The sequence below is a fragment of the Oncorhynchus tshawytscha genome, linkage group LG19 (genome assembly GCF_018296145.1).
Source record: "Oncorhynchus tshawytscha isolate Ot180627B linkage group LG19, Otsh_v2.0, whole genome shotgun sequence".
NCBI classification, from domain to species: Eukaryota; Metazoa; Chordata; class Actinopteri; order Salmoniformes; family Salmonidae; genus Oncorhynchus; species Oncorhynchus tshawytscha.
In genome coordinates, this window is record NC_056447.1 from 56,003,315 (window position 1) to 56,015,433 (window position 12,119).

Genomic DNA, 12,119 nt, shown 5'->3' on the forward strand with positions numbered 1-12,119 from the left:
TGTGTAGTGGGCTAAGCGCTAGTCATTAACACAGTGTGTTGTGGGCTAAGCGCTAGTCATCAACACAGTGTGTAGTGGGCTAAGTGCTAGTCATTAACACAGTGTGTAGTGGGCTAAGCGCTAGTCATCAACACAGTGTGTAGTGGGCTAAGCACTAGTCATCAACACAGTGTGTAGTGGGCTAAGCGCTAGTCATCAACACAGTGTGTAGTGGGCTAAGCGCTAGTCATTAACACAGTGTGTAGTGGGCTAAGCGCTAGTCATCAACACAATGTTTAGTGGGCTAAGCGCTAGTCATTAACACAGTGTGTAGTGGGCTAAGCGCTAGTCATCAACACAGTGTGTAGTGGGCTAAGCACTAGTCATCAACACAGTGTGTAGTGGGCTAAGCGCTAGTCATCAACACAGTGTGTAGTGGCTAAGCGCTAGTCATTAACACAGTGTGTAGCGGGCTAAGCGCTAGTCATTAACACAGTGTGTAGTGGGCTAAGCGCTAGTCATTAACACAGTGTGTAGTGGGCTAGCGCTAGTCATTAACACAGTGTGTAGCGGGCTAAGCGCTAGTCATTAACACAGTGTGTAGTGGGCTAAGCGCTAGTCATTAACACAGTGTGTAGCGGGCTAAGCGCTAGTCATTAACACAGTGTGTAGGGGGCTAAGCGCTAGTCATCAACACAGTGTGTAGCGGGCTAAGCGCTAGTCATTAACACAGTGTGTAGCGGGCTAAGCGCTAGTCATTAACACAGTGTGTAGCGGGCTAAGCGCTAGTCATTAACACAGTGTGTAGGGGGCTAAGCGCTAGTCATTAACACAGTGTGTAGCGGGCTAAGCACTAGTCATTAACACAGTGTGTAGGGGGCTAAGCGCTAGTCATCAACACAGTGTGTAGCGGGCTAAGCGCTAGTCATTAACACAGTGTGTAGCGGGCTAAGCGCTAGTCATTAACACAGTGTGTAGCGGGCTAAGCGCTAGTCATTAACACAGTGTGTAGGGGGCTAAGCGCTAGTCATCAACACAGTGTTTAGCGCGCTAAGCGCTAGTCATTAACACAGTGTGTAGCGGGCTAAGCGCTAGTCATTAACACAGTGTGTAGCGGGCTAAGCGCTAGTCATTAACACAGTGTTTAGCGGGCTAACCGCTAGTCATTAACACAGTGTGTAGCGGGCTAAGCGCTAGTCATTAACACAATGTGTAGTGATTTTGTGAATGACCAGCAGAGTATAACCACTTTTTCAGAGTAAAATCACTAAAATAGACAGTGAACAGAGAGAGAGAAAGAGAGAGAAAGAGAGACATTTAAAATATAAAATACGGTACGTATGGTAAGAGTACAATAACTAGCAGCAGCCATGTTTCCCTGCTCCCCCCATGCTGTTAGTATAGATTTAGTGGTTGGCGGGTGGTTGATTGAAGAGAAGATCTGAAATCTATAGACCATACATGGACGGACCTGAAGAGAATGTAGTATCTTCTTGTATTTGATGATGATGATGATGATGATGATGATGGATTGTATTAGGTACTCTATTTCTGTGAGGATTGCTCTCCACTCCACCAGCAGACTGAGCCCTTTGTATTACAGATCGCCCACCTCTCAGGGTAGTTTTATAGAGAATCTCCTTAAGACCAGCCCAGGCCCCAGCCCAACCTGAACCAGGGTCCTGTTCATCAGGCACCAAACGGAACAAAACAGATTCAAACAGGGAGTAACTACCTGGATTTGTCCAATGAAAAAAAAGAAGAAAAAAAAAACTAATTTAAATTTCCCGTTGAAAAACATTTTAAAACGTTTTCCGTGGTGTGACCTAATGAACACGAGCCAAAATCAAATGAGTGGGCGGAGGGCGAGGACGGGTGCTAGAGACACTCGGACAGCACCACGTGCCGGGATATGTCGGGGTAGATCATAGGGGTGCAGCAGCAGTCATCGCTCCTCTGGCTCAGCTGGATCTTCAGCTTCTCCACCTGAAGGGTAGAGGAACAAAGACCCAGAAAAACACAGGATGAATATATCTGGTTTTTTAAAATTATGTGTTTTGAATGTGTGTGTGTGTGTGTGTGTGTGTGTGTGTGTGTGTGTGTGTGTGTGTGCGTGCGTGCGTGTGTGAGTTGTATCAGCTTACCAGGTTTTAAATAAAGGCAAATAAATATATGTGTTATTATGTGCATGTTGAATGTTTTTATGTGGGGAAAAACACCTCGTAGTTGTGCAGGTACTCCTGGATGAGGTAGCGTTCTCGTTTAATCCTGGCCTTCACCTCGGAGGGAACGTCAGGAATCATCCACGCCACGAAGAACTTCACCATAAACGCCACATGCTGAAAAGAGGCGAGAGGAGGAAACCAATCAATCAGGAAAGAGGAAGAGGAAGTGATGAAACAGGAACTTAAAAAGGTCAGTACAGCACCAACACGGATTGTAACCTCTGCACCTTTAAAATAACGTCTTGTGGGATTAGATACAAATCCAGAAATAGGCAGATCGAACATAGATTCCCCTGCTACATCACTAAAAATCCAGCTACTCCTATTTACTAAGTAAAAAGACAGATCTGTTTTCTATCCACACTGTAACTATAGACCTGTAAATGTAGATTAAAGATGGTCATGATCAGGGATAGATGTCAATGCTGAAGGAATTGAAGTATTCCAATCCTATTTACTAAGTAAAAAGACAGATCTGTTTTCTATCCACACTGTAAATATAGACCTGTAAATATAGATTAAAGATGGTCATGATGATGTATTCCAATGAAGTGACTAACTACTGGAGAAAAACGAGACAAATCTGGTTGAAATGACTGGTGGTTCTATAGAAATAGAATGTATAGATCGGGCCTCCCCATTCAAGAGTTCACCAGCCAAATTGCCAGGGTCAGAGGTTCCAAGTTCTTTTCTATAGGTTGTATTTCTATGGCTGGTTGCAGTAGGGAAGCTACATTCTTACCTCCATGATAATGATGAAGGCCAGTTTGGCAGCCAGGATGTGCCAGAACTGCATGGTGTGAGAGTACTCCTTCTCATGGCCCGATGGGTAACGGTAGTCACGGTACCTGTAGAACACAGGAAGTAGTAGAGGAGTGGTTATACACTGAAACACACAGACACTATGGACTCTGGGTAGCGGTAGTCACGGTACCTGTAGAACACAGGAAGTAGTAGAGGAGTGGTTATACACTGAAACACACAGACACTAGGCAGCGGTAGTCATGGTACCTGTAGAACACAGGAAGTAGTGGAGGAGTGGTTATACACTGAAACACCCACACACTCTGGGTAGCGGTAGTCATGGTACCTGTAGAACACAGGAAGTAGTAGAGGAGTGGTTATACACTGAAACACCCACACACTCTGGGTAGCGGTAGTCATGGTACCTGTAGAACACAGGAAGTAGTGGAGGAGTGGTTATACACTGAAACACCCACACACTCTGGGTAGCGGTAGTCATGGTACCTGTAGAACACAGGAAGTAGTGGAGGAGTGGTTATACACTGAAACACCCACCCACACACACACACACACCCCTACCTGCAGGTGGTGATGACAGAGCTGTTGAACCATCCAGGGCTCTCTCCGTCATCAGGCCGGTTGTCCTCAGAGAACCCAGAGATGTTGAACACTGACAGGCTATTGTTGATGTAGCCCTTCATAGAGAGATCGTTGCTGTAGGCATACATGTATACCAGCCGGGGAATCATGTCTGATGTGAAGGCTACGATGAACGCCTGTGAGAAAACAGGGAGATTATTTGTTTATAGATAGACATAGGAGTTGACACCATGGGACTTGGTAACACAGTACCAACAGAACTAGGACCAAGCTAGCACTCGTTGATTAAGTGTAAACTTCCAGTAACTTTTCCAGAAATCCTCTCCTCTCCTCTCCTCTCCTCTCCTCTCCTCTCCTCTCCTCCCTCTCCTCTCCTCTCCTCTCCTCTCCTCTCCTCTCCTCCTCTTCCCTCTCCTCTCCTCCCCTCCCTCTCCTCCCCTCCCTCGTCTCCCCTCTCCTCTCCTCGTCTCTCTCTCCTCCCCTCCTCTCCCCTCATCTCTCCTCCCTCTCCTCCCCTCCCCTCCTCTCCCTCTCCTCTCTCTCCTCCCTCTCCTCTCTCCTCCTCCTCTCTCTCCTCTCCTCCCTTCTCCTCCCCTCCTCTCCTCCTCGTCTCTCCTCTCCCCTCCTCGGCTCTCTCCTCCCTCCCCTCCTCCTCCCCCCCTCCCTCCCCTCCCCTTCCCTCGTCTCTCCTCTCCTCCCCTCCCCTCCCGTCCCCTCCCCTCATCTCTCCTCTCCTCCCTTCTCCTCCCATCCCCTCCCCTCCTCGTCCCTCCTCTCCTGTCCAACAGCCATACTCACGTTGGTGACGACAGACAGGACGGCCACCCCGTTGAGTATTTCCTGCCAGGCACCGATGCTGTGGGCCTTAGATGCTACGGGCCGGCGGAACTGGGTGGTGAACTTCCAGGCGTCCACTCTGACTTCTATGATGTTGTTCAACAGCGCCAGCAGGGGGGCCAGAGGGAAGGATGCCACGAACAGAGTGATGAAACCAAACTGGATCACTGTGGAGGAGAGGAGTGGAGAGGGGTGGAGAGGAGAGGGGACGGGAAAGTGGAGAGGAGAGGGGAGGGGATGGGAAAATGGAGAGGAGAGGAGTGGAGAGGGGTGGAGAGGAGAGGGGATGGGAAAGTGGAGAGGAGAGTGGAGGGATAGAGAGGGGAGGGGATGGGAAAATGGAGAGGAGAGGAGTGGAGAGGGGTGGAGAGGAGAGGGGACGGGACGGGAAAGTGGAGAGGAGAGTGGAGGGATAGAGAGGGGAGGGGATGGGAAAATGGAGAGGAGAGGAGTGGAGAGGGGTGGAGAGGAGAGGGGACGGGAAAATGGAGAGGAGAGGAGTGGAGAGGGGTGGAGAGGAGAGGGGACGGGAAAGTGGAGAGGAGAGGAGTGGAGAGGGGTGGAGAGAGGGGACGGGAAAGTGGAGAGGAGAGGAGTGGAGAGGGGTGGAGAGGAGAGGGGATGGGAAAGTGGAGAGGAGAGGGGAGGGGATGGGAAAATGGAGAGGAGAGGAGGGAGGAGAGGGGTGGAGAGGAGAGGGGATGGGAAAGTGGAGAGGAGAGGGGAGGGGATGGGAAAATGGAGAGGAGAGGAGTGGAGTGGAGAGGGGTGGAGAGGAGAGGGGATGGGAAAGTGGAGAGGAGAGTGGAGGGATAGAGAGGGGAGGGGAAAATGGAGAGGGGTGGTGGGGGATGGAGAGTGGATAGGAAAGTGGAGAGGAGAGGGGAGGGATGGAGAGGGGAGGGGAAAATGGAGAAGAAAGTGGAGAGAAGAAGAGAGAGACTATGATGGTAAATTAGATGGAAACAGCGCCCTCTGCAGGAGAGCAGGAAGTAATGCAATGGGTATCTATATGAACGTCTTTGTGGACAGACTACATAACATAAATGGGTATCGAGCATCTGACCAAATTAAGATTTTATTTCTGGGTTAACAGAGAGATTATATTTCTATAGAGAGTTCGATTCTTTCTCAAATTGTCAACCCATCTTCTGTCCTCACCTCTTTCTTAATAAAACACATTGGAAGGAAAAATCTGTGATTCCTCCCTCCAGACCTCTTCAAATATGTTTTTTTAGGAAAGAGGTGAGGAAAGTGAGACAGGAAAGTGAGACAGGAAAGAGAGACAGGACGATTCATTGAGAAAGCGCCTCCAGGTATTGGTCTGCGTGTCCCTGGCTAAAAAAACTCACCCATCTCCAGGTACTCATAGAAGAGTCCCAGATGTCCAAAGTTCTGCAGGTCGTGGTCCTGCTCCCAGCGACTGTAGCGACTCTCTGGGTGGCTGCGGGCTTTACGGCTCCCCCATCGGTTCATTACCCACCTGGAGGTCCAGTTCAGACACGAAGGGGTCAGAGGTTCTGCACTTCACGTTTGTGACAAAATTGTCGAGAAAGTTTTAAAAAAAGGCCTTTCGGCGGAAGTTAAAAATCTTGCGAAATTCAGGTTTTAACACAAATCTTTCATTGACATCAATGCATGATTTAAGCTAAAGTCAGAGGTAAGTTATTTTTAATTAATTTAAGTCAGAGCACACGCATCTTTTAAATTAGGATTTTGTCTCCAAGAGAACACGTTTACTGACCTTTAGGTAATAGTGACAATGTCAGAATGAACAACTTACGGAACCAGAGCCTCCTGGACGTTACCCCACACCTGTTTCCCGGACATCACTATGACCAGCTGAGTGGTCAGCTCAATCAGACAGCCACCTGGGTCACACTGCCCAGAGAAACAGAAGGTCAAGTTTTCATCTTAACATCAGTTCATCTTAACGTCATTTCATCTTAACGTCATTTCATCTTAACGTCGTTTCATCTTAACGTCGTTTCATCTTAACATCAGTTCATCTTAACGTTGATTCATCTTAACGTTGATTCATCTTAACGTCAGTTCATCTTAACGTCATTTCATCTTAACGTTGTTTCATCTTAACGTCGTTTCATCTTAACATCAGTTCATCTTAACGGCGGTTCATCTTAACGTCATTTCATCTTAACGTCATTTCATCTTAACGTTTCATCTTAAAGTCAGTTCATCTTAACGCCAGTTCATCTTAACGTTGTTTCATCTTAACGTCAGTTCATCTTAACGTTTCATCTTAACGTTGTTTCATCTTAACGCAGTTCATCTTAACGTCAGTTCATCTTAAAGTCAGTTCATCTTAACGTCATTTAATCTTAACGTCATTTAATCTTAACGTCAGTTCATCTTAAAGTCAGTTCATCTTAACGTCATTTAATCTTAACGTCATTTAATCTTAACGTTGTTTCATCTTAACGTCAGTTCATCTTAAAGTCAGTTCATCTTAACGTCAGTTCATCTTAACGTCAGTTCATCTTAAAGTCAGTTCATCTTAAAGTCAGTTCATCTTAACGTTTCATCTTAAAGTCAGTTCATCTTAACGTTGTTTCATCTTAACGTCGTTTCATCTTAACATCAGTTCATCTTAACGTTGATTCATCTTAACGTCAGTTCATCTTAACGCCGGTTCATCTTAACGTCATTTCATCTTAACGTCAGTTCATCTTAACGTTGTTTCATCTTAACGTCAGTTCATCTTAACGTCAGTTCATCTTAACGTTGTTTCATCTTAACGTCAGTTCATCTTAACGACAGTTCATCTTAACGTCATTTAATCTTAACGTTGTTTCATCTTAACGTCAGTTCATCTTAACGTCGTTTCATCTTAACGTCAATTCATCTTAACGTCAGTTCATCTTAACGGCGGTTCATCTTAACGTCATTTCATCTTAACGTCATTTCATCTTAACGTTGTTTCATCTTAACGTCGTTCATCTTAACGTCAGTTCATCTTAACGTTGTTTCATCTTAACGTCGTTTCATCTTAACATCAGTTCATCTTAACGTTGATTCATCTTAACGTCAGTTCATCTTAACGCCGGTTCATCTTAACGTCATTTCATCTTAACGTCAGTTCATCTTAACGTTGTTTCATCTTAACGTCAGTTCATCTTAACGTTGTTTCATCTTAACATCAGTTCATCTTAACGTCAGTTCATCTTAACGCCAGTTCATCTTAACGCGTTTCATCTTAACGTCATTTAATCTTAACGTTGATTCATCTTAACGTCATTTCATCTTAACGCCGGTTCATCTTAACGTCATTTCATCTTAACGTCAGTTCATCTTAACGTTGTTTCATCTTAACGTCAGTTCATCTTAACGTCAGTTCATCTTAACGTTGTTTCATCTTAACGTCAGTTCATCTTAACGACAGTTCATCTTAACGTCATTTAATCTTAACGTTGTTTCATCTTAACGTCATTTCATCTTAACGTCGTTTCATCTTAACGTCAATTCATCTTAACGTCAGTTCATCTTAACGTCGTTTCATCTTAACGTCATTTCATCTTAACGTCGTTTCATCTTAACGTCAGTTCATCTTAACGTCGTTTCATCTTAACGTCAGTTCATCTTAACGTTGATTCATCTTAACGTTGATTCATCTTAACGTCAGTTCATCTTAACGTCATTTCATCTTAACGTTGTTTCATCTTAACGTCGTTTCATCTTAACATCAGTTCATCTTAACGGCGGTTCATCTTAACGTCATTTCATCTTAACGTCATTTCATCTTAACGTTGTTTCATCTTAACGTCGTTCATCTTAACGTCAGTTCATCTTAACGTTATTTAATCTTAACGTCAGTTCATCTTAACGCCAGTTCATCTTAACGTCATTTAATCTTAACGCAGTTCATCTTAACGCTTTAATCTTAACGTCATTTAATCTTAACGCCAGTTCATCTTAACATCAGTTCATCTTAACGTCATTTCATCTTAACGTCATTTCATCTTAACGTCGTTTCATCTTAACGTCGTTTCATCTTAACGTCATTTCATCTTAACGTCAGTTCATCTTAACGTTGTTTCATCTTAACGTCATTTCATCTTAACGTCAGTTCATCTTAACGTTGTTTCATCTTAACGTCAGTTCATCTTAACGTCAGTTCATCTTAACATTAGTTCATCTTAACATCAGTTCATCTTAACGTTGGTTCATCTTACTCACATCGTATTAGTAATGAGACATTATTCTTTCTTTGTTCTGGTTGGAACCAGGACATCTGACCAGATAAAATCCAAAACAGGAAGTAGTTTTTTAATTTATTTTTAATGCCGTTTTAATCTCGTCGTTACTGGTTGTAATCCGAGAGCAGTTTGTTATAAGTCTGGTGACATCAGCCCCCTGGACTGTGATGTCAGACAGGGAAGTAGCTGGGTAGGCATTATACCTCCTCGTTCCTCAGCTTGCTCCAGCCGAACATGTAGATGTAGTCTCCGGGATGGCCGACGAACTTCCCCTTGAAGAAGGCCACGTAGAAACAGGAAGAGTAGTAGTTGACGAACTGGAACAGAAACATCTTCACAGTCAGCTTGTTCTCGTACTCCAGGTGAGTCTTGGGGATCTCTGAATGGGATGAAAAAAAGCAAACATTCACAAGGAGAGTCGACAATAAGGAATTGATTAATTAGCTCGTTAGTCATTATGTTCGTAATAGATCTGCGTTGATTCACTTAAGCAAATGCTGCAAAATGCTTTTAAAAAACAATGTACGACGTAACTCACGATGTCACGGTCAGATTGCAAACTGGTGTCGTGGAAGATTCAGAATTAGTTGGTAACATATGTAAGATGTTTTATATTCATCAAATGTGTGTAAGTTACTTCTCATCAGAATGGTATTTTTGTATAAAACTGTGGCGAGGTTGCAGTTATCTGTTCTATGTCAAGACTAAGTTGCATGGGCCGCAGAGAGGGGAGAGGTCAATGTGTGGGCCGCAGAGAGGGGAGAGGTCAATGTGTGGGCCGCAGAGAGGGGAGAGGTCAATGTGTGGGCCGCAGAGAGGGGGAGGTCAATGTGTGGGCCGCAGAGAGGGGAGAGGTCAATGTGTGGGCCGCAGAGAGGGGAGAGGTCAATGTGTGGGCCGCAGAGAGGGGAGAGGTCAATGTGTGGGCCGCAGAGATGGGAGAGGTCAATGTGTGGGCCGCAGAGAGGGGAGAGGTCAATGTGTGGGCCGCAGAGAGGGGAGAGGTCAAAGTGTGGGCCGCAGAGAGGGGAGAGGTCAATGTGTGGGCTGCAGAGAGGGGAGAGGTCAAAGTGTCATCATGTGTAAACATATCTTTTACTCCCTACTTTTCCCATCGGGGAGAGGAGGATGGCAGTGTCTGGAATCATTCTCATGCTTCCTTTTATCTTAACCTATAGCCTCACTCTCCTCTCCGTGAGCTTGTCCAGGATTGGTTGTATTTAGAGTGGGTTGTATCTAAATGACAATTTGATATATGCCTGTTGATATGGAGGGTTGGTTTATGGTTCTAGGGTTTGGGAAAGGAGACAAAGCTGAACGATTTATTATGTCTATGCTGTCTGACTATGTGTGTTCTTTGCTATAAAGGATCCCATTTTGCCATTATGTTGGGACTCTCAACTTTTCATTAGAGATACTGAACTGTTGAAAGTCAAAATGCTATAGAGCTTATATAATTAAAGATGGACTTTTATAACTAACTCTGACTTGTGTGTGTGGTTTGCTCCCATGATTTGGTAAATAGAGGAAATTTCCACGACACTGGTCGTACTTTTTAAAAACATTTTGTTATTGTCTCTTTAGCAACACCAGAAATAAGTTATTTATCTAGTTATAATCTGCTGGCCACTCTCTGTCTTACCCATGTCAGTGATCCGGCTGGCCACTCTCTGTCTTACCCATGTCAGTGATCCGGCTGGCCACTCTCTGTCTTACCCATGTCAGTGATCCGGCTGGCCACTCTCTGTCTTACCCATGTCAGTGATCCGGCTGGCCACTCTCTGTCTTACCCATGTCAGTGATCCGGCTGGCCACTCTCTGTCTTACCCATGTCAGTGATCCGGCTGCCCACTATCTTACCCATGTCAGTGATCCAGATGGCCACTCTCTATCTTACCCATGTCAGTGATCCGGCTGGCCACTATCTTACCCATGTCAGTGATCCAGATGGCCACTCTCTATCTTACCCATGTCAGTGATCCCGCTGGCCACTATCTTACCCATGTCAGTGATCCGGCTGGCCACTCTCTCTTACCCATGTCAGTGATCCGGCTGGCCACTCCTGTCTTTCCCATGTCAGTGATCCAGATGGCCACTCTCTATCTTACCCATGTCAGTGATCCAGATGGCCACTCTCTATCTTACCCATGTCAGTGATCCGGCTGGCCACTCTCTGTCTTACCCATGTCAGTGATCCGGCTGGCCACTCTCTGTCTTACCCATGTCAGTGATCTGGCTGGCCACTCTCTGTCTTACCCATGTCAGTGATCCGGCTGGCCACTCTCTATCTTACCCATGTCAGTGATCCGGCTGGCCACTCTCTGTCTTACCCATGTCAGTGATCCGGCTGGCCACTCTCTGTCTTACCCATGTCAGTGATCCGGCTGGCCACTCTCTGTCTTACCCATGTCAGTGATCCGGCTGCCCACTATCTTACCCATGTCAGTGATCCAGATGGCCACTCTCTATCTTACCCATGTCAGTGATCCGGCTGGCCACTATCTTACCCATGTCAGTGATCCAGATGGCCACTCTCTATCTTACCCATGTCAGTGATCCGGCTGGCCACTATCTTACCCATGTCAGTGATCCGGCTGGCCACTCTCTATCTTACCCATGTCAGTGATCCGGCTGGCCACTCCCTGTCTTTCCCATGTCAGTGATCCAGATGGCCACTCTCTATCTTACCCATGTCAGTGATCCAGATGGCCACTCTCTATCTTACCCATGTCAGTGATCCGGCTGGCCACTCTCTATCTTACCCATGTCAGTGATCCGGCTGGCCACTCACTATCTAACCCCATGTCAGTGATCCGGCTGGCCACTCTCTATCTTACCCCATGTCAGTGATCCGGGTGGCCACTCTCTATCTTACCCATGTCAGTGATCCGGCTGGCCACTATCTTACCCATGTCAGTGATCTGGCTGGCCACTATTTACCCATGTCAGTGATCCGGCTGGCCACTCTCTATCTTACCCATGTCAGTGATCTGGCTGGCCACTATCTTACCCATGTCAGTGATCCGGCTGGCCACTATCTTACCCATGTCAGTGATCCAGCTGGCCACTCTATCTTACCCATGTCAGTGACCAGATGGCCACTCTCTATCTTACCCATGTCAGTGATCCAGATGGCCACTCTCTATCTTACCCATGTCAGTGATCCAGCTGGCCACTCTCTATCTTACCCATGTCAGTGATCCAGATGGCCACTCTCTATCTTACCCATGTCAGTGATTCGGCTGGCCACTCTCTGTCTTACCCATGTCAGTGATCCGGCTGCCCACTATCTTACCCATGTCAGTGATCCAGATGGCCACTCTCTATCTTACCCATGTCAGTGATCCGGCTGGCCACTATCTTACCCATGTCAGTGATCCAGATGGCCACTCTCTATCTTACCCATGTCAGTGATCCCGCTGGCCACTATCTTACCCATGTCAGTGATCCGGCTGGCCACTCTCTATCTTACCCATGTCAGTGATCCGGCTGGCCACTCCCTGTCTTTCCCATGTCAGTG

The 12,119-nt window shown here is 46.2% G+C and overlaps 1 protein-coding gene across 3 annotated transcripts in view; it reads right to left on the minus strand.

Annotated features, from left to right (window-relative positions):
* Nucleotides 1–533: 533 nt before the first annotated feature.
* LOC112235172 (anoctamin-5) overlaps nt 534–12,119 on the minus strand; it is a 74,802-nt gene continuing 63,216 nt past the window's right edge. For 2 of the 3 annotated variants that reach the window (XM_042301933.1, XM_042301935.1), the window contains 8 exons: nt 8,803–8,978; nt 6,169–6,266; nt 5,738–5,868; nt 4,347–4,552; nt 3,528–3,724; nt 2,947–3,052; nt 2,199–2,318; nt 534–1,965 (listed from right to left, as the gene is read on the minus strand). In XM_042301933.1, coding sequence (XP_042157867.1) covers nt 1,858–1,965; nt 2,199–2,318; nt 2,947–3,052; nt 3,528–3,724; nt 4,347–4,552; nt 5,738–5,868; nt 6,169–6,266; nt 8,803–8,978 — 1,142 coding nt within the window. In that variant the 3' untranslated portion in view covers nt 534–1,857. The remainder of the gene's footprint in view (nt 1,966–2,198; nt 2,319–2,946; nt 3,053–3,527; nt 3,725–4,346; nt 4,553–5,737; nt 5,869–6,168; nt 6,267–8,802; nt 8,979–12,119) is intronic. The other variant, XM_042301934.1, reaches the window with a different exon arrangement.